At 36.4% G+C, this 18,854-nt stretch overlaps 1 protein-coding gene across 11 annotated transcripts in view; it reads left to right on the forward strand.

The window, feature by feature from the left end:
- The window catches only part of ARID4B (AT-rich interaction domain 4B), a 167,294-nt gene that overhangs the window by 100,780 nt on the left and 47,660 nt on the right, over positions 1 to 18,854 (forward strand). For 7 of the 11 annotated variants that reach the window (XR_012435173.1, XR_012435161.1, XR_010581889.1 and 4 more), the window contains 7 exons: positions 728 to 882; positions 5,922 to 5,994; positions 7,371 to 7,465; positions 9,258 to 9,355; positions 10,361 to 10,604; positions 10,946 to 11,121; positions 16,835 to 17,095. Coding sequence is in view for 8 of the 11 variants with exons in the window: in XM_065531603.1 (XP_065387675.1) it covers positions 728 to 882; positions 5,922 to 5,994; positions 7,371 to 7,465; positions 9,258 to 9,355; positions 10,361 to 10,604; positions 10,946 to 11,121; positions 16,835 to 17,095 (1,102 nt within the window). In the remaining 3 variants the exon portion in view is untranslated. The remainder of the gene's footprint in view (positions 1 to 727; positions 883 to 5,921; positions 5,995 to 7,370; positions 7,466 to 9,257; positions 9,356 to 10,360; positions 10,605 to 10,945; positions 11,122 to 16,834; positions 17,096 to 18,854) is intronic. The other 4 variants (XM_065531606.1, XM_074040500.1, XM_065531609.1 and 1 more) reach the window with 2 other exon arrangements.

The raw sequence follows: 18,854 nt of genomic DNA on the forward strand, positions 1-18,854 counted from the left end.
GGTTTGATATTTCTCACTAATGAATGTACATCCTTAACCACAAGGCTCCAGTAGTTTTATTTGAGGAGTATTTGGTAATTGCATCTGTCACTTGGTTTTTGGCACTGTAAATAGTTGTCTTCTCTTTGTCTTTATTCCTTGAATTCAGTAATATGCTATGTAGATTGGTTAAAATCATCAAGATTTTTTGGTATATAATTTATTCCCATATATTGTAAAATGAGAATAATCATGTCTAGCTAATTTTAGTTGAAGGTAATTCTTACCATAGTTTTAATTGAAGTTTAACTGAAAATGTAAAAATCATGTGTGGTCAATTTTCAGGTATTGTATATTTATTTTAATGGCTCTGTGCCTGGTATTAATACTGTTTGATAATTGTGTATTGCATAAGATATTACATGATTTCCTGTATTAAAGGTTTTTACTAGTGAAGCTTAATCTTTGTTTAAAAGAATAAAACTGCTCTTCTTTAATTTATTTGAACTTAAGTAATCTTCCAATGGTGGCAGTTTTGCCATCTATAAAATGACTACCTAATGCATAGGATGGATAGGATTAAATATATTGCTACATTTAAAAGCACTTAACACAGTTTCTGGTACATAGCAAACAATAAATGGTGGTATTGGCACAGTAGTTTTTGTTTCTTTATTGTGTTTAATACTTTTTGAGAAAACAGTTGTCTTAATTTCTTCAGTTCACATAGCTTATTGTCTGTTTCCAGCCTTTGAACAGGCACTTGAATTTCACAAAAGTAGAACTATTCCTGCTAACTGGAAGACTGAATTGAAAGAAGATAGCTCTAGCAGTGAAGCAGAGGAAGAAGAGGAGGAGGAAGATGATGAAAAAGAAAAGGAGGATAATAGCAGTGAAGAAGAGGTAAGTGAAAACAGCTGATACCTTTTAAAATTATAAGTAACAGTTGGGTTTCCCTTGTGGGTTAGGATTTGGTATTAAGTCATTAATCAGATAAGTATTTTTAGTATGAGAAATATTTCATAATCTTGTATTTGTGATACTCATAATCAGGTAGTTTACTTGGTTACTTTAGATGTATGACCTTGTGAAATTAAAAATATTAAGTCTGATTATCCTAATAACCTCAAAAAGGTGTCTTAGTCTTCCCATGCTTTTGGTTTATGAGATGATTAAGAAAGTATCTACCAGGCCAGGTGCGGTGGCTCACACCTGTAATCCCAGCACTTTGGGAGGCCAAGGCAGGTGGATCACGAGGTCAGGAGATCGAGACCATCCTGGCTAACATGGTGAAACCCCGTCTCTACTAAAAATACAAAAAATTATACGGGCATGGTGGCGAGCGCCTGTAGTCCCAGCTACTCGGAAGGCTGAGGTAGGAGAATGGCATAAACTCGGGAGGCAGAGCTTGCAGTGAGCCGAGATCGAGCCACTGCACTCCAGCCTGGGTGACAGAGTGAGACTCCATCTCAAAAAAAAAAAAAAAAACAAGTATCCACCTAGGCCAGGCACAGTGCCTCACAACCATAATCCCAGCACTTTGGGAGGCCAAAGCAGGCAGCTCGCTTGAACTCAGGAGTTCGAGACCAGACTGGGCAACATGGTAAAACCCCATCTCAACAAAAATAAAAATAATTAGCAGGGCATGTCAGCGCTCTCCTGTAGCCCCAGCTACTGAGGAGGCTGTGTTGGGAGGATGGTCTGAGCCTTGGAGGTGGAGGTTGCAATGAGCCGTGAATTGACCATTGCCCTACATCCTGGGTGACAGAGCGAGAACCTGTCTTATTTAAAAAAAAAAAAAACAAACCTACTTACCTAATACTTTAAAATGCTTTTTATTACCATGTAGACAGCTGTCACCTCATGAAATGTTTACATCGGCCGGGCACGGTGGCTCAAGCCTGTAATCCCAGCACTTTGGGAGGCCGAGACGGGCGGATCACGAGGTCAGGAGATCGAGACCATCCTGGCTAACACGGTGAAACCCCGTCTCTACTAAAAAATACAAAAAACTAGCCGGGCGAGGTGGCGGGCACCTGTAGTCCCAGCTACTCGGGAGGCTGAGGCAGGAGAATGGTCTAAACCCGGGAGGCGGAGCTTGCAGTGAGCTGAGATCCGGCCACTGCACCCCAGCCTGGGCGACAGAGCAAGACTCTGTCTCAAAAAAAAAAAAAAAAAAAAAAAGAAATGTTTACATCTCCATATTTTATTGATTTACCCAAAAAACTATAAAATACATCTTTCATTTAATATTTAAAAGAAAAATCAGGCGGGGCGCTGTGGCTCATGGTGGGATGAGTAATCCTAGCACTTTGTGAGGCCGAGATGGGCAGATCACGAGATCAGGAGTTCAAGGCCAGCTTAGCAACATGGTGAAACCCCGTGTCTACTAAAAATACAAAATAATTAGCCAGGTGTGGTGGTGGACACCTGTAATCCCAGCTAGTCGGGAGGCTGAGGCAGGAGAACTGCTTGAACCCGGGAGGTGGAGGTTGCAGGGAGCCGAGATCGCGCCATTGCACTCCCGCCCAGGTGACAGTGTGAGACCCTGTCTCAAAAAAAAAAAAAAGAAGAAAAAGCAGAAAAGTAAAGATCAATATCTCTTTGATTCAGAGAATCTTGAATCATTTTATCTAAGACAAATGGGTAGATAGTTCTAATGAGATCATAAATAAGACATCTGGTTGTATGTGGATCAAAGAGCTCAAATTTTGGATTTTATTGTAACTGGTGCTGTAGGTCTGGCAGTGACAAGGTACTCTTTAATGGTTTGCTGAACAGCTTCATAAAAGTTAATGAGTGGTGCAGATAGTGAAGGCTACTATATTTGACCATGAAATGAAATGTATTTAATGTGTTTAGTAAATTTATTTGTCAGTATGTGGTATTTTAGATAAGTTATGAAATTCTGCCTTTTGGCTGGGCGCTGTGGCTCAAGCCTGTAATCCCAGCACTTTGGGAGGCCGAGACGGGCGGATCACAAGGTGAGGAGATTGAGACCATCCTGGCTAACCTGGTGAAACCCCGTCTCTACTAAAAAATACAAAAAAAAAAAACTAGCCGGGCGAGGTGGCGGGCGCCTGTAGTCCCAGCTACTCGGGAGGCTGAGGCAGGAGAATGGCATAAACCCGAAAGGTGGAGCTTGCAGTGAGCTGAGATCCGGCCACTGCGCTCCAGTTTGGGCGACAGAGCGAGACTTCGTCTCAAAAAAACAAAAAAAAGAAATTCTGCCTTTTAACTGTAGTAAACTGTTAATGAAATGAGATTGTTTTGGAGGTTATATTTTAGGGTATAGTGATCTGTAATGACAGTGTGTAATGTAGAAATTTCCCTGCTTCAGTCTTCTCCCTGACTGCTTTCTATTTAAATTGCTAAAATGAGCAATCATTCCCTTGCTGCTAAAAACCTCCTGAGTAGCTTTTTGTCACTGTAAAAGTTAAGCTTTCATATAGAATCTCCTTTATAGTCTAATTCCTGCCTCAATTTTTTCTCATCATTTCTCTTTCTATGCCCTTTATTGAACTTTATGCTATAGCAATGTGAAATTACATATATTGCTGCTCCTCACTTTTGCATACACTAGTACCTCTGTAGGCACCACCTTTTCCTTCCCCTCCTTCCTTAGTCAGCATGGCATATTCCTGTTCAGTTTTCAGAACCCTACTTAGGTGCCATCTCTGTAAAGAGAAACCTGTGAACCATCACCTCTGTCACCTCAGGAAAACATCACTTCATTTGCTAGTCTAAACTACTACTGCTCCTGGCTGGGCACGGTGGCTCACGCCTGTAATCCCAGCACTTTGGGAAGCTGACGCGAGCAGATCACCTGAAGTCAGGAGTTTGAGACCAGTCTGGCCAACATGGTGAAACCCCATCTCCACTAAAAATACAAAAATGAGCTGGGTGTAGCCGGGTGTGGTGGCTCATGCCTGTAATCCCAGCACTTTGGTAGACCAAGGTGGGCAGATCACCTGAGGTCAGGAGATCGAGACCATCCTGGCTAACACGGTGAAACCCTGTCTTTTACTAAAAATACAAAAAAATTAGCTGGGCATGGTGGTGGATGCCTGTTCTCCCAGCTACTCAGGGGACTGAGGCAGGAGAATGGTGTGAACCCGGGAGGTGGAGCTTGCAGTGAGCGGCGATCACGCCACTGCACTCCAGCCTGGGTGACAGAGCAAGACTCCGTCTAAAAAATAAAAAATAAAAAATTAGCTGGGCGTGGTGGCAGGTACCTGTTATCCCAGCTACTCGGGAGGCTGAGGCAGCAGAATTGCTTGAACCCAGGAATCGGAGGTTGCAGTGAGCCAAGATCACACCACTGCACTCCAGCCTGGGCGACAGAGCAAGACTTTGTCTCAAAAACCAACCAAACGAACAAAAAACCCTACTACTGTTCCTTATACATATTTTTGTTTTATATTTGTTGTCTATTTTTTCTCCCCCACAAATTTGTAAGTTCCTTAAAGTTAGGAATGCTGTCTTATTCGTATTCATACTTAGAGTGTCTGTCATAGTGTGTAAAATATAACAAATGATAAATAGCTACCAAACCTTTTGGTGCTTAGTGTTTTCACAAGTGTTTTTGTAAAAGCAAATCTGCAGTATAGTGTAAACATTTTCTTGAGTTAAAAGCTTACCTTAAACGTTTTTGGAATAGAAATAAATTGGGCTGTTTATTAAAGTTAAATATTATACCATGGGAACATTTAAGATAACATCTAGAAAATAGGTGTCTTTAGATTTGAATTTGATCTCCTTACCAAAACCTGAATGTATGGAGTGTGTTTAAATTGAGAAATACAGATTCATCATTAGCAAATTAATGGTTGTCATTTATTTTTATTATTTATTTAAACCTAATAGTTTATCAACATGGGCTTTAAAAAAAAATACCTTTCTTTCATGTACTGGCTTTTAAAGTAAAAAGACAATCTCGCTAAAGCAGTGGCATTAGGCACATGATTTTCCAAATTTAAAAATGCTATATTTTGATTTATTTAGATTACCAGTTGAATATCCTAACTTTTACTATTACAAATATGTATATTTAAGCCAGAGTAACTGTAAAGCCTAGCTGTATGTTTGGAATCATTTTCTCTGCAGTTACTCCTAATCATGTTCTGTAATGGCAGGCTCCATAGCTTATTTTTCTTTTATTTGATTTAGCACCTAGCATAATGCCTACACTTACAGGTGCTCAAGTGTTTGTTGAATGGATGAAAGTCATTGAATTGATGAGTTCCTCAGTCTTACCTACTACCCTGCTCCTTGCAGGTTGCTTCAGGACCAGCTTCCTGCTGCCACAGCCGTTGGCCACAGCAGCAAGAAGCTAGTCCCTCCCTTGTAATTGATAAATCAGGGAACTATTTTATTACTTGAAGATTTCTCTAAGTCTGAATCTTCAGGTATTGTAGATCAAGTTTGTTCCCCACTTTACTGATTATGTAAGCTTGAAGTATATACAGTGGGGCTGCATAAAATGAAGGATACTTGCACTTACAGCTAATGGGACCCATACTTTTATAGTTCCTTGAGGAGCAATAATAGAGTTAGTTTTGGTGTTTAACCCTGACCCAGTTTTGCATAAGTTGAGAGTAGGTATTCTTGAACCTGTGACCCTGATTTGAAAAATAGATCTCTGATATGGTTAAAAACAAACAAACACGAACAATCTTGCGAGTCCCTTTTCTCATATGGGAGTTTTTACTGTGGGGATTCTAACTGTTGAGATACTTTTTAAGACATATTCCTCTATAAAACATAAAATGTCTAGACTTATCTGGTTTTGAACAGCTTAGTGTTAAAAGAATAATTTTGATTAGGTAAAAAGCTTTTGAAGTATTTTAACGAACTCTAGTCTTTGCTGTTGGTAAGAAGTCTGCTTGTTTTATTAAAATGCTTAATTGAAGAAAATAATATTCTTCTGTGATTAAAATTAGGAAGAAATAGAACCATTTCCAGAAGAAAGGGAGAACTTTCTTCAGCAGTTGTACAAATTTATGGAGGACAGAGGTGAGTATTTTTTATTTATCCTTAACGTGGTAAGTTTTGGACATATAATTAGTATCCTAAAAATAAGAATAGAATTTTGTTTACTGAACTTTATGTCATCAGTAATTATGGCTGTCTTTTTGGCTCTGATATCACCAACACCTAGCATAGCACCTGTCACGTAACAAGTAGAATGAGGAATTTGATAGCTTTTTGACAGATATTGTGGCTATGGACACATAAATGCGCTTATTACCCTATCCTGCCAATCCCCTTACCTATCCATGGGACCCTAAAGAACAGTAGCAAAATGGGAATTAGGCCAGAAATAGAGAAGAAAGTGTGACAATCTCAGAGTGAGCCTTGGCTCAGCTTATTTAATCTGCCAAAAGCTGCTAAGGCCATGCAAGGATTGAAGGAAGAAGAATAACTTAGGGTAATGAACTAATCCTTCCGTAACCTCAACACTGTTGTTCTCAAGTTTATCTTCTTGGTCAGAGTCTACTTATTTTCTGGGAAGATGCTTGTAAGGGAGTAAGGAGAGACTTTCTAGCTGGAAGGGAAGGGCAAAATGAATAATTAGTGTTTAGAAACACCACAATACTCTGGGAATTGAATGTTTTTTAAATCCCTGATTGTAATGCTGATGAGTAGAAACTGGCTGTTTGTCATCTTTTGTTTTCATAAATGATAATGCCTAACACAATATAAGTATCTCTTCATTTTTCAATATAAAATGTCTTTGATTCTTGTATTATTTCTTTACATGAATGGAGGGTTGGCCTAAGAAGTATGCTGTTTGATAGGCTCTTGTATAAGATAAATGAAAAGGCAAAGAAAATGAATGAAATCTAATACTAGAGAAGAGTGAAAAAATATGATTAAGCCAGTCATATATTTTGCAGAAATGGCCATATGAGGCATTGTACCCCTACCTTGTTATCTTCTCTACCACTTTCTCATGGTTTGTTCGATTTAGCATCCTTGCCTTGCATTTTCTTGTGTTAGAATGAAACAAACAAACAAACAAACATGTAGCTTTACTATAGAATCATTATTTAGAGTAGTAGTAAGTTGGTAGAATACAAAGAAAATGCCATAAAAGCAACTCTCATTGGGAAGCAGTTGTCTAGTATTTATTTACTTGCTCAGCAGAGGGAAGAAAGTATGAGAGAATGAAAATAAAAGATTTCAAAAATCTGGTTATGTGAAAAAATTTAAAGTGGCCATGGGGTTGTTTATGTGTAGACATTATGTCTTTGATTAACAAGATAATTTCTCATATATATATATATATATAAAATACTATAAATACTCAGTGGTATTATTTGAATCTTTTGAAATTTTAAATTAAAAATGTAGTGTGGATCTAATATAGTTTGTGTGTTCTGTAACAGGTACACCTATTAACAAACGACCTGTACTTGGATATCGAAATTTGAATCTTTTTAAGTTATTCAGACTTGTACACAAACTTGGAGGATTTGATAATGTGAGTACTGTAGTCAAACTGAAAAAACATCTTTTTCATGTAACATGTTTTCTCAGGTATCTGCTATCTCTGAAATTGTTTTTCTAAACAACAAAAAAAAGTTTTTCAGTAAAATCCTAAGAAGAAAATAAACTGGAAAGTACAGCTAGCCTTCTCAGACAAAATTTAAATTTTAAAGATTTTTTAGGTCAGGCATGGTGGCTCATGCCTGCAACCCCAACACTTTGGGAGGCCGAGGCGGGTAGATCCCTTTAGGCCAGGAGTTTGAGAACAGCCTGGCCAACATAGCAAAACCCCATCTCTACAAAAAATACAAAAATCAGCCAGTCGTGGTGATGCACACTTGTAATCCCAGCTACATGGCAGGCTAAGGCACGAGAGTCACTTGAACACAGGAGGCAGAGATTGCAGTGAGCCAAGATTGCACCGCTGCACTGCACTCCAGCCTGGGTGACAGAATGAGACTGTCTCAAAAAAAAAAAAAAAAAAAAGATTTTTTTCATGTGAGCTTTCTGATAACTAATTGGTCAAACTTTCGTAAACCTCCTTTTTAAAATCTGAATCACAGCAGAGTCATATTGGTGGAAATCCTTCCTGTGTCTCTTTTTCACTAGACAGTGTGTTCCTTAAGAGCAAGGATCTGTCTTAATATTGTTTATATTCTTAATCCCTTTAATAATATACAGGGATTAAGGCAGGAAATGTTTGTTGAACTGATCTGAAGAAATTATTTTAAGGTTGACATGATGTACAATACTTACCCAGGCCGGGCGCGGTGGCTCACGCCTGTAATCCCAGCACTTTGGGAGGCCGAGGCGGGCGGATCACGAGGTCAGGAGATCGAGACCATCCTGGCTAACATGGTGAAACCCCGTCTCTACTGAAAATACAAAAAATTAGCCAGGCGTGGTGGTGGGTGCCTGCAGTCCCAGCTACTCGTGAAGCTGAGGCAGGAGAATGGTGTGAACCTGGGAGGCAGAGCTTGCAGCGAGCCGAGATCGCGCCACTGCATTCCAGCCTGGGCAACAGAGCGAGACTCCGTCTCAAAAAATAAAAAAATAAAAAAGTATCCAATTGTGAATATTCTATGGAATAAAATACTTTACAAATTTTTGTAGAACTGCTTTCATTTATTAGCCTGTATATTTTATGGGAAATAATAAAACCTTTGAAAATGTTTGTCTCCGTTTCTTTGTTAAAAATTTTATTAAAGAGCCTGAATATTTTTCCATTTCCCATAACTGGGTTTATTTAAAAGTCAAATGGGACCAGTTATGGTGACTCATGCCTGTAATCTCAGCACTTTGGGAGGCTAAGGCCAGAGGATTGCTGGAGCCCAGGAGTTTGAGACCCGCCTGGGCAACATGGTGAGACTCCATCTCTACAAAAAAACATTTTAAAATTAGCCAGATGTGGTGGTGTGCGCCTAGTCCCAGCTACTTGGGTTGCTGAAGCAGGAAGATCCCTTGAGCCCAGAAGTTCAGGGCTGCAGTGAGCTGTGTTTGTGCCAATGTTGTTGCACTTTAGCCTAGGCAATAGAATGAGATCCTGTCTTCAAAAAGAAAAAAACAGAATGTCAAATGGCCTAATATTTCAACATTTATAATTTTGTGATATTTGTTAGAGTACTAAAACCTTTATTTTTAAACCAAATTTAGAATTTATCAAGTTTCTAAAAATTCTTTTGAGACTAGAACCAATAAATATAAAAATATACTCATATATACTGTATCTATCAAAATGTTATTACATTAACACCTTTTAAGAGTTTTTGTTTCACTTTGTCCATTAGATTGAAAGTGGAGCTGTTTGGAAACAAGTCTACCAAGATCTTGGAATCCCTGTCTTAAATTCAGCTGCAGGATACAATGTTAAATGTGCTTATAAAAAGTAAGTTAGTATAATTGATATGATTGTCTTCAGTATTTTTACCTAGAAAGCAGGATGAAATTTACCTTTTAACTGAGGCTAATTGTTTCTTTAAAGAAATCAGAAAATTTTACTAGAGTAGTCATTCTGTGATAGCATTTTCTAAAGTGTATTTTGTGAATAGTAGATCTATGAGAAATTCTGTAAAGAAAGTTTTTGTGGCTAAGTACATTTGTGAAGTACTTCATAGAGGTTAAAAAGCTAATATTCTAAAGTCAAGTAAATCCACATTTGAATGCTAGTTCTGCCAATTGTTAGCTGTTTATGCCCTTGGGCCAGTTATTTGTTCTCCTAAGCCTCAGTTTCCTCGTTTGTAAAATGGAATGCTTGACCAGGCACGGTGGCTCACACCTGTAATTCCAGTACTTTGGAAAGCTGAGGCGGGCAGATGACTTGAGGTCAGGAGTTCAAGACCAGCCTGGCCAGCATGACAAAACCTTGTCTCCACTAAAAATACAAAAAATACCCTGGCATAGCGGTTCACGCCTGTAGTCCCAGATACTCAGGAGGCTGAGGCAGGAGAATTGCCTGAACCCAGGAGGTGGAGGTTGCAGTGAGCTGAGATCGTGCCACTGCACTTCAGCCTGAGCAACAGAGTGAGACTCTGTCTCAAAAAAAAAAAAAAAAAAAAAGATGCTGCTGCATGCCCCAAGATTACTGTAGTGACTACATGAGATTTAATAGGGGGTCCAGCCTCACACATAAGAAATGTTCAACAAATAGATGCTGTTATTGATACTATTAATAGCTGTTATTGTTATGACTCTGAGCAGTTTTTTAAATGAATTTTTTGACAAAATTTTTTGTTTGCATTGAAAAGATTAGAAACAACTAGAATAAATTAGAATGTTAACATGGCCCAATATCTGAGAGTTTAGACAAAAGAAATGAATACACATTAAAAGTAACTCCATAGTTACATTTTGAAATGTTTTCACCAAATGTAATTTCTCTTCATGTTTCCAGATACTTATATGGTTTTGAGGAGTACTGTAGATCAGCCAACATTGAATTTCAGATGGCATTGCCAGAGAAAGTTGTTAACAAGCAATGTAAGGAGTGTGAAAATGTAAAAGAAGTAAAAGTTAAGGAGGAAAATGAAACAGAGATCAAAGAAATAAAGATGGAGGAGGAGAGGAATATAATACCAAAAGAAGAAAAGCCTATTGAGGATGAAATTGAAAGAAAAGAAAATATTAAGCCCTCTCTGGTAAATCAGATATTGTTAATTGTCCTTTGCTTTCTTTGGTATATTTTCCATATCCTCTGTAAAGTTCCAAAATCAATATATTATATAATATTACTTTTTATTATTTATTTTCTTCATTAAGTGCTACTTTTGTATAATTTTTATCATAATAACTTCAAAATAGCTGTTAGCTATTTTTGTCTAGTGCTTTAAAATAGCAGGAGTTTCTTAAAAGTAATTTATAACTTTTAATATTAGAATTGGTTGATACCTCCTGTTGCTAAGAGATAAACCATGGATGTAGATTGAAAATTTTTACTTTTTTTACTTTTGTTGGTTTCTTTCCTTTGATCTTTTTCTAGGGAAGTAAAAAGAATTTATTAGAACCTATACCTACACATTCTGATCAGGAAAAAGAAGTTAACATTAAAAAACCAGAAGAAAATGAAAATGTGGACGACAAAGATGATGACACAACTAGGGTAGATGAATCCCTCAACATAAAGGTAGAAGCTGAGGAAGAAAAAGCAAAATCTGGGTAAGAAAATTGTTTTTGGTTACGATGCATTTCAGCTTGATGGATTCGTATCATTTTCTGTTTGTATGTGTATATGTATGAATCTAAATTAATTGACAAAATATTAAATAATAGAGTGATTGGCATTTATTAATTAAATAGCATTCACTTCTTTCAGAGACCCTACCGATAGAAATTTGTAGAGAAAGATCATACTTTTGATCCATTCTTCTTGCTCTCATCATGGAAATTGATAAAATTTTTAGCTAGAGCAAAGTACTTTTTAGGTCTGCTGAATTACTTGATAATATAAACTTCAGGCTGTGTCCGTGTTTTATAGATTGTATGTTGGCTGTAGATTCTGAGAGTTGTATTTATTTCTTAAGCAAAAGCAAGAGTGGAAAAATACTAAGGGTTTAAAAGGCCAAAAATTGTATGTTCTATCTTATGTGATAGTAGCATTTGTTTGTTTTAGTCACTTTGGAATGATGAATTATTTGACAATGTAATTTATGCACTACTAGTGGACCCTGGATTTTATAGATAATCTTTGGCATTGAATCTTTTTTCTGAGGCTTAAAAAATATAAATATCTCTGTTAGTGTCTCATTTAAATAAGTACAATGAACTTTAAAAAAAAAATCATTTAGCAGGCCAGCTGCAATGATTCATGCCTGTAATCCCAGCACTTTGGGAGGCCAAGGCGGGCAGATCACTTGATGTCAGGATTTCAAGACCAGCCTGGCCAACATGGTGAAACCCTGTCTCTTCTAAAAATACTAAAAAGTCAGGAGTGGTGGCATGTGCCCATAATCCCAGCTACTCGGGAGGGTGAGGCAGGAGAATCTCTTGAACCCGGGAGGCAGAGGTTGCAGTGAGCTGAGATCGTACCACTGCACTCCAGCCTGGGGGACGGAGCGAGACTCTTTCTCAAAAAAAACCAAAAAACCCATTTAGCGTACTGACATTTGGCCACAGTATGCAGACGAATAGGGAAGGGGAAAATGAAAAATGGGGCTTATATGAATATAGTAAAAAGTGTTTATTATACTTTGTTGTATTTTTGTGTATAAAAATATATATTTGAAGTATGCCTTACTGCTGTTGGAGACTATTTCAGGTATTAAGAAATTTGGTACAGATTTCAGCTTTTTGCCTAAAATCTTTTGATTGATCAGAGTTCTGAAATATCGGTGGCACCATACAGGCAAACATGGAAGAAAAAAATCCTAAATATTTGTTGATTATACTTTGTTATATTTCTGTGTGTAGAAGTGTATGTTTAAAGGAGATCATTTTGATAAGAATCTTAAGATTCAGCTTTTTACCAAAAAATCGGATTTTTAAATCTACAGATGTTTCTGGAACATCTGCTGTTTGCAAGGCACTGTGATAAATCTGTATTTTTCTTTGTTACTTAATTTTTTAAGTTGGTGCTTCTGCTTATTTTATAGAATAAACGATTTTGTAGGTTTTTAGTAACCCCTTTAACTCTATAATTATATGGATTTTTATGTACTACAGATATTTATTAGTATATGCATACCTCAAACTAAAATTTTCCTAATGTGACTGCCCAAGTTTGGTAGATATTTTTTAGAAGCATTGCAGTTGGGACTGTTTATACAGTACTCCCTGCTTTTCCACAGTTTCAGTTACCTGTGGTCAACTGTGGTCTGAAAACAGGTGAGTACAGTGCAATAAAGTATTTTGAGAGAGTGAGACAAGACCATATTCACATAACTGTTATTATAGCATTTTATAATTGCTTTATGTTATTAGTCATTGCTTATCTCATGCTGTGCCTAATTAATAAATTAAACTTTATCAGAGGTATGTATGTATAGGAAAAAACATATGTTTTGATACTATCCACGGTTTCAGGCATCCACTGGGGATCTTGGATTGTATCCCCTGCAGATAAGAGGGGCTTACTATAATTGATTTTTGAGTTTTATTAGATAGTTGCAGGGGAAAATTTTACAGTGATAATTAATATATAGGTATTTTTCTGGCATATAAACTTTCTCTAAGTAATAGGCTATTACCAAGAATGTTCATTGTCCTTCTTCCATTGTCCAGATATAGGAGATTGAAGAAGTTGATATATGTAAAATGTCTAGTTCAGTGCCTTGACCATAGCAGTTACTTAATACACTATCTTTTTTAAAAATTTTGTTTCATTGTAAAGAGTGTAACATCAAGTTGGGAAGATTTGATGTTTCTTTTTGAATTCAGATGAAAATCCTTGCTGATACATTTCGTTTCCCAAGATATTCTTCTCTAAAATATGACTAGCTTAAATGCGTGTGTTTTTGTGTGTGTGTGTGTGTGTGTGTGCATGTATGTAATGTATGCATCAACTTAATTTTTTAAACCTGTATGTTGGTTGCATTTTATACTTTCAGAGGCTCTCTTTCTTGGCATTCTGTGTTCCATCTGGTTTAGCACATTAGTCTTGAATTTGCCACTGAAGTCTTAGAGAGGAGAATAGTTTTCTTCGGTTGATTGCCAGTAATTATGTTGTTTTTTTCTTTATACTTCAGTGTATTATTAAAGTGAGTTTCATTTAGTTTGTGTCTGAGGGTGATATTAAATGTGTATTTTTAATTTTTGATTGTTTGATTTCATTAATACAAGAGTGTTGGGTTTCTGTTTTAGATTGAATGAAAATTTGCCTGGGCTACCACTTAAAGTATGATTGTGCTTGCTGTTGGCATTTAGAATTGTTTGTACTCATCAACTCAGTGTATTCTATGATGTAACATACAGCTTAGAGTTTGTCGTCATTTCAAAAAACTTAGAATTTTGATTCTATATCTCACTTTTGTATGATGATTCTGAGGTGCATGATAAATCTCTTTTATTGTGGCCATGATAAAATATGCTTCTTTTCCCCAGTATGCAAAAATAGAGTCTTATGACTTAGGCAAGTATTCTTTCAAAAAAAAGATTTAGTTTGCTATAAAAATAAAATTCCTCATAATGATTTATCATTGATAATGCCATTTCTGTTAATTTTTTAGATATTTTAGCCTTAATAAAATTACTTTTTCATAATAGAAATATTAAGGTATTTTCAATAGCATTGCTAATATTTTAATCTCAGGCTGGGTGCGGTGGCTCATGCCTGTAATCCCAGCACTTTGGGAGGCCCAGGCAGGCATATCACCTGAGGTCAGGAATTCGAGACCAGCCTGGCCAACACGGCGAAACCCCATCTCTACTAAAAATACAAAAAATCAGCTGAGCATGGTAGCATGTAGTCCCAGCTACTTGGAAAGCTGAAGCAGGAGAATTGGTTGAACCTGGGAGGTGGAGGTTGCAGTGAGCTGAGATCATGCCACTGTTCTCTAGCCTGGGCAACAGAGCGAGAGACTGTCTCCAAAAATATATATATGTGTGTGTGTGTGTGTGTGTGTATATGTACATATATACGTATATATGTACATATATATGTATAGTATATATGTATATCTCAGATTGTAGCTGGTTTCATGAAGGTTTTAGTTTTTTAAATATGTATTTAACTGTAACTGAGTCTTTAAAATAGGAATAAGTCTTGAGAATTTTTGAGGAATTTGTGTCATGGTTCAGACAGAATTGATACATTTGATACTTTTGTGAACGTGGACTTACTTCCACAGGTCTATTAAACATCCCTCCAACGCTCCTGCCCCACTATACAAAAGGAAAAGGAGAATAAAAAAGCATTATAGTACTGCTTATATCACTATTTATATATTATTTTTGTTGCCTATGTAATTACATAATTAGGAATGATAAAGTATATTATCCCTAAAAGGTTGCATATAGGAATATAAAACTGAAATTTTCAGTGGAGGAAGTTTTTTTAAAATATAAATATTATATTCATCAGGCAGGCACAGTGGCTCACACCTATAATCCCAGCACTTTGGAAGGCCGAGGTGTGAAGATTGCTTGAGCACAGGAGTTCAAGACCAGCCTAAATGACATAGGGACACCCCGTCTCTACAAAAATAAAAAATTATCTGGGTGTGGTGGTATGTGCCTATAGTCCAAGCTACTTGGGATGCTGAGGTGGGAGGATCATTTGAGAACAGGAAGTCAAGACCACAGTGAGCTGTGATCAGGCCACTGCACTCCAACCTGGGTGACACAGCGAGACCGTGTCTCCAAGGGGGAAAAATATATATATATGTGTGTGTGTATATATATGTATAGAAAAAATATATGTGTGTGTGTGGTGTAATATATGTATATATATAATCATTAGTCTTAATATAGAATATAGTGTTTATTTTAATATATCTATGTATTTTACATATTATCATTAATTTTTAAAGCTTAAATACTAAACTATCTGGTTGTTCTGCCTTACGATGTTTAGTCATTTGTCAACCCTAAAGTGATGGAGTCTTTAAGTACAGACATACAGGACAGCAAATAAAACCAGACTAAATGTAGCCTTGGATTTCATATTGAAATTAAAAAAAAAATAAATCTAGTATTTGGAAAGATTTATAATTGAAGATTTTCTCCACCTTATTGAATACAGATTGGTGGTCAGCACAGAAAGGATATGAATGCTCAGTTTTAGAAAATACATGGTACTAAGAAGATAAAAATGGATGTAAGGCCAGGTGTGGTGTCTCACGGCTATAATCCCAGCACTTTGGGAGGCCGAGGTGGGCGGATCACCTGAGGTCAGGAGTTTGAGACCAGCCTGACCAACATGGTGAAACCCTGTCTCTACTAAATATACAAAAAATTAGCTGAGCGTGGTAATGGGTGCCTGTAATCCCAGCTACTTGGGAGGCTGAGGCAGGAGAATCGCTTGAACCTGGGAGGTGGAGGTTGCAGTGAGCTGAGATCGCGCCATTGCGCTCTAGCCTGGGTGACAGGAGTGAGACTCCATCAAAAAAAAAAAAAAAAAAAAAAAAAAAAGAATGTAATACTCTTTCTAGAATAGTTTGACTTTTAGTTTCATGTACTTGTAATTGGCCTTTCATCTGTCTATTTCTTTGGAACATCAAAGTTGAGAAGATTTGTAGATGATGTTAATAAATCTGTGGTAATGAGAGTAGAAGTTGTATTGAAGTTTAAAGGAAAGAACAAACCTGATAAGATATTGGTAGTACATTTTTAGAATATTTCTGTTTAAATTAAAACAGTATTTCAGTTATTATAGCATTTGAAAATTCGGATGGAGAATGTTTTAAAGTTATTAAGACTGCCATCTGCTAGTGAAAATTATTGTTTCAAACATCCTGAGACCTCCAGCTTGGGTGACAGAGCAACACTCTGCCTCTAAAAAAATGAACATCTTGAGGCTGGAAATATTTGAATGAAAAAAATAACTTTTAGTTGTAAAATGGCAATGAAGTATAATGATTTTTTTTGTCAATTGAGATGTAAAACACTTTTATTAATAAAACATGAAAACATTGTTAGAGTTGACCATACTTGCTTCTTGCTGTTCGGCACAAATTCTGTTGTTCTGACTTGGAAATTTTCTTTTACTGCACTTATTTTTGAATCTTCATTTTCTCTGAATGTGTCTTTCTGTAACCTTGGTTGTCTTACAGTTTTAGTTTTTAATAGTAAAATGAAACTCTGAGAATTTCATACACGTGGAACCTGCTTTTCCTGGAACAATCACAGCCACAACTTTTATCAATATATGTGGTTTGGAACTGAAAAACTTATGAAGTGTCTTTTATTAACTCTGCAATTTTTTAAACCTTTCAAGAGATGAAACGAATAAAGAAGAAGAAGAAGATGATGAAGAAGCAGAAGAGGAGGAGGAGGAGGAGGAAGAAGAAGAAGAGGATGAAGAAGATGATGACAACAATGAGGAAGAGGAGTTTGAATGCTATCCACCAGGCATGAAAGTCCAAGTGCGGTATGGACGAGGGAAAAATCAAAAAATGTATGAAGCTAGTATTAAAGATTCTGATGTCGAAGGTGGAGAGGTCCTTTACTTGGTGCATTACTGCGGATGGAATGTGAGGTAACTTGAGTTTTAGCTAGTGATTATTACCTAAAAATTTATAAAAGTATTATAAAATACTTTTCTATTTAAAAACTTAAGTGACGGATTACAGATTTATTAGTATTCTAATCGAGGTCATAGTACCTTATAAAAAATACATAAGTTTTTAGCATGTAAATACCTCACTTAGTGACTTACAATTAATGTTTTCAGTACTTGGAAGATATCCCTAGTGTCTAGAAAACTGAGGTCTACACACTTGATTTTTATGTACTACATGTAGATTAGTAGACAAAACATTGATGAAATGATCAGAACTTCTGGACATCTGCAAACCAATTATCAGGCTGCTTGCTGTCTTGCATTTTAAACTACATTGCCACAGTAACCTCTTTTTTGTATTCTTAAGTCATTTCTTTCCTTCTGTAGTCAGGGATTTAAAATCCTAGGAAACATTAGCTATTTAAAGAAAGCCTTATCTCCTTATTAACAGCTATTGCATTACAACCTTATTCAGAAGTCTCGGAAATTTATTAGTATCTTTGAAAAAATATGGTTGAACATGTAAGCAGGCCTGCTTCACTAAAATAGAATGCACTTTTTGACTGCTCCTACCCTAGGGAACTGATAGGCAAGACTGAAATTTGATTTTAAGTCGTGTTCAGTGACTTAAGCATTTTTCTTAGATAAATTTTCTTTGACTTTCCAAAGAAATTTTGTATTTTTATTTTATCCAAAATTGGCAAGCCAGTTTTGGGATCTGTTCGTTCAGTTTTCTTTTAAGAATAATTTAATTTATTTTAGAATATCTGATAGTATATTTGAAATGTAGCTTGTAAGACAGTTAAATACCTGGAAAGATTAACCATAGAAGTTTTAAGTTGTGGTTTCGTGGTGTACCTAGTGTCTTTAAGGAGGAATACAGTTCTCATGCTTTATGCTTAAATTATATTCTGTGATTTGGGAAGTTATTAGGAAGGCATCATCTCAAATTCTGTGTTTGAGTGTTGCAAATTAAATTTTGATTCTCTTTAATCACTTCCCACAATGCCTTTTCCCTGAAGAAAATCACTTCTGAGAGTTTTGAGGCTGTCCTTACTAACTTTTCATTCTACTTTCACATACATATAAATGTACTCATAGAAAATATATAGTATTCTTACATGCATGTGTTTTTAATAAATTATACTATACGAAATTCTGTTTCTTAAATTTTTTGTTGTCCTGTTGTATAAGAGGAAGCTCATGATCTAATCTGATTACCTTTCTTATTTTGAGAAAAGTACCAGTCTGATCCATTCTGATGCTTGGAAGAAAATAGCAAATAGCAAGTTAAGTCATGACGAAATGTTCAGAAGTTTTGTTTTGGGCTCATTCTTTATTATTTCTAATCAGGATACAGTTTTAGATTTTAAGAATATGTGTCGTCAGAGCTTAGATGTGATAGTTATCCAGAAACATAAGTTTTTCCAGATACCACTTTTAACACACTGCACAATTTATCCTTTCACCTCTTGGTCCTTTTTTTGTGTGTTTTGTTTTTGTTTTTGGTTTTTGAGTCTAGCTCTGTTGCCCAGGCTGGAGTGTAGTGGCATGATCTCTGCTCACTGCAACTTCCACCTCCCGGGCTCAAGCGATTATTGTGCTGCAGCCTCCTGAGTAGCTAGGATTGTAGGTGCCTGCCATTGTGCTTGGCTAATTTTTGTATTTTTAGTAGAGACAGGGTTTTGCCATGTTGTCCAGGCTTTTCTTGAACTCCTGACCTCAGGTGATCCAC

The sequence above is a fragment of the Macaca fascicularis genome, chromosome 1, assembly GCF_037993035.2.
Source record: "Macaca fascicularis isolate 582-1 chromosome 1, T2T-MFA8v1.1".
Classification (NCBI taxonomy): Eukaryota; Metazoa; Chordata; class Mammalia; order Primates; family Cercopithecidae; genus Macaca; species Macaca fascicularis.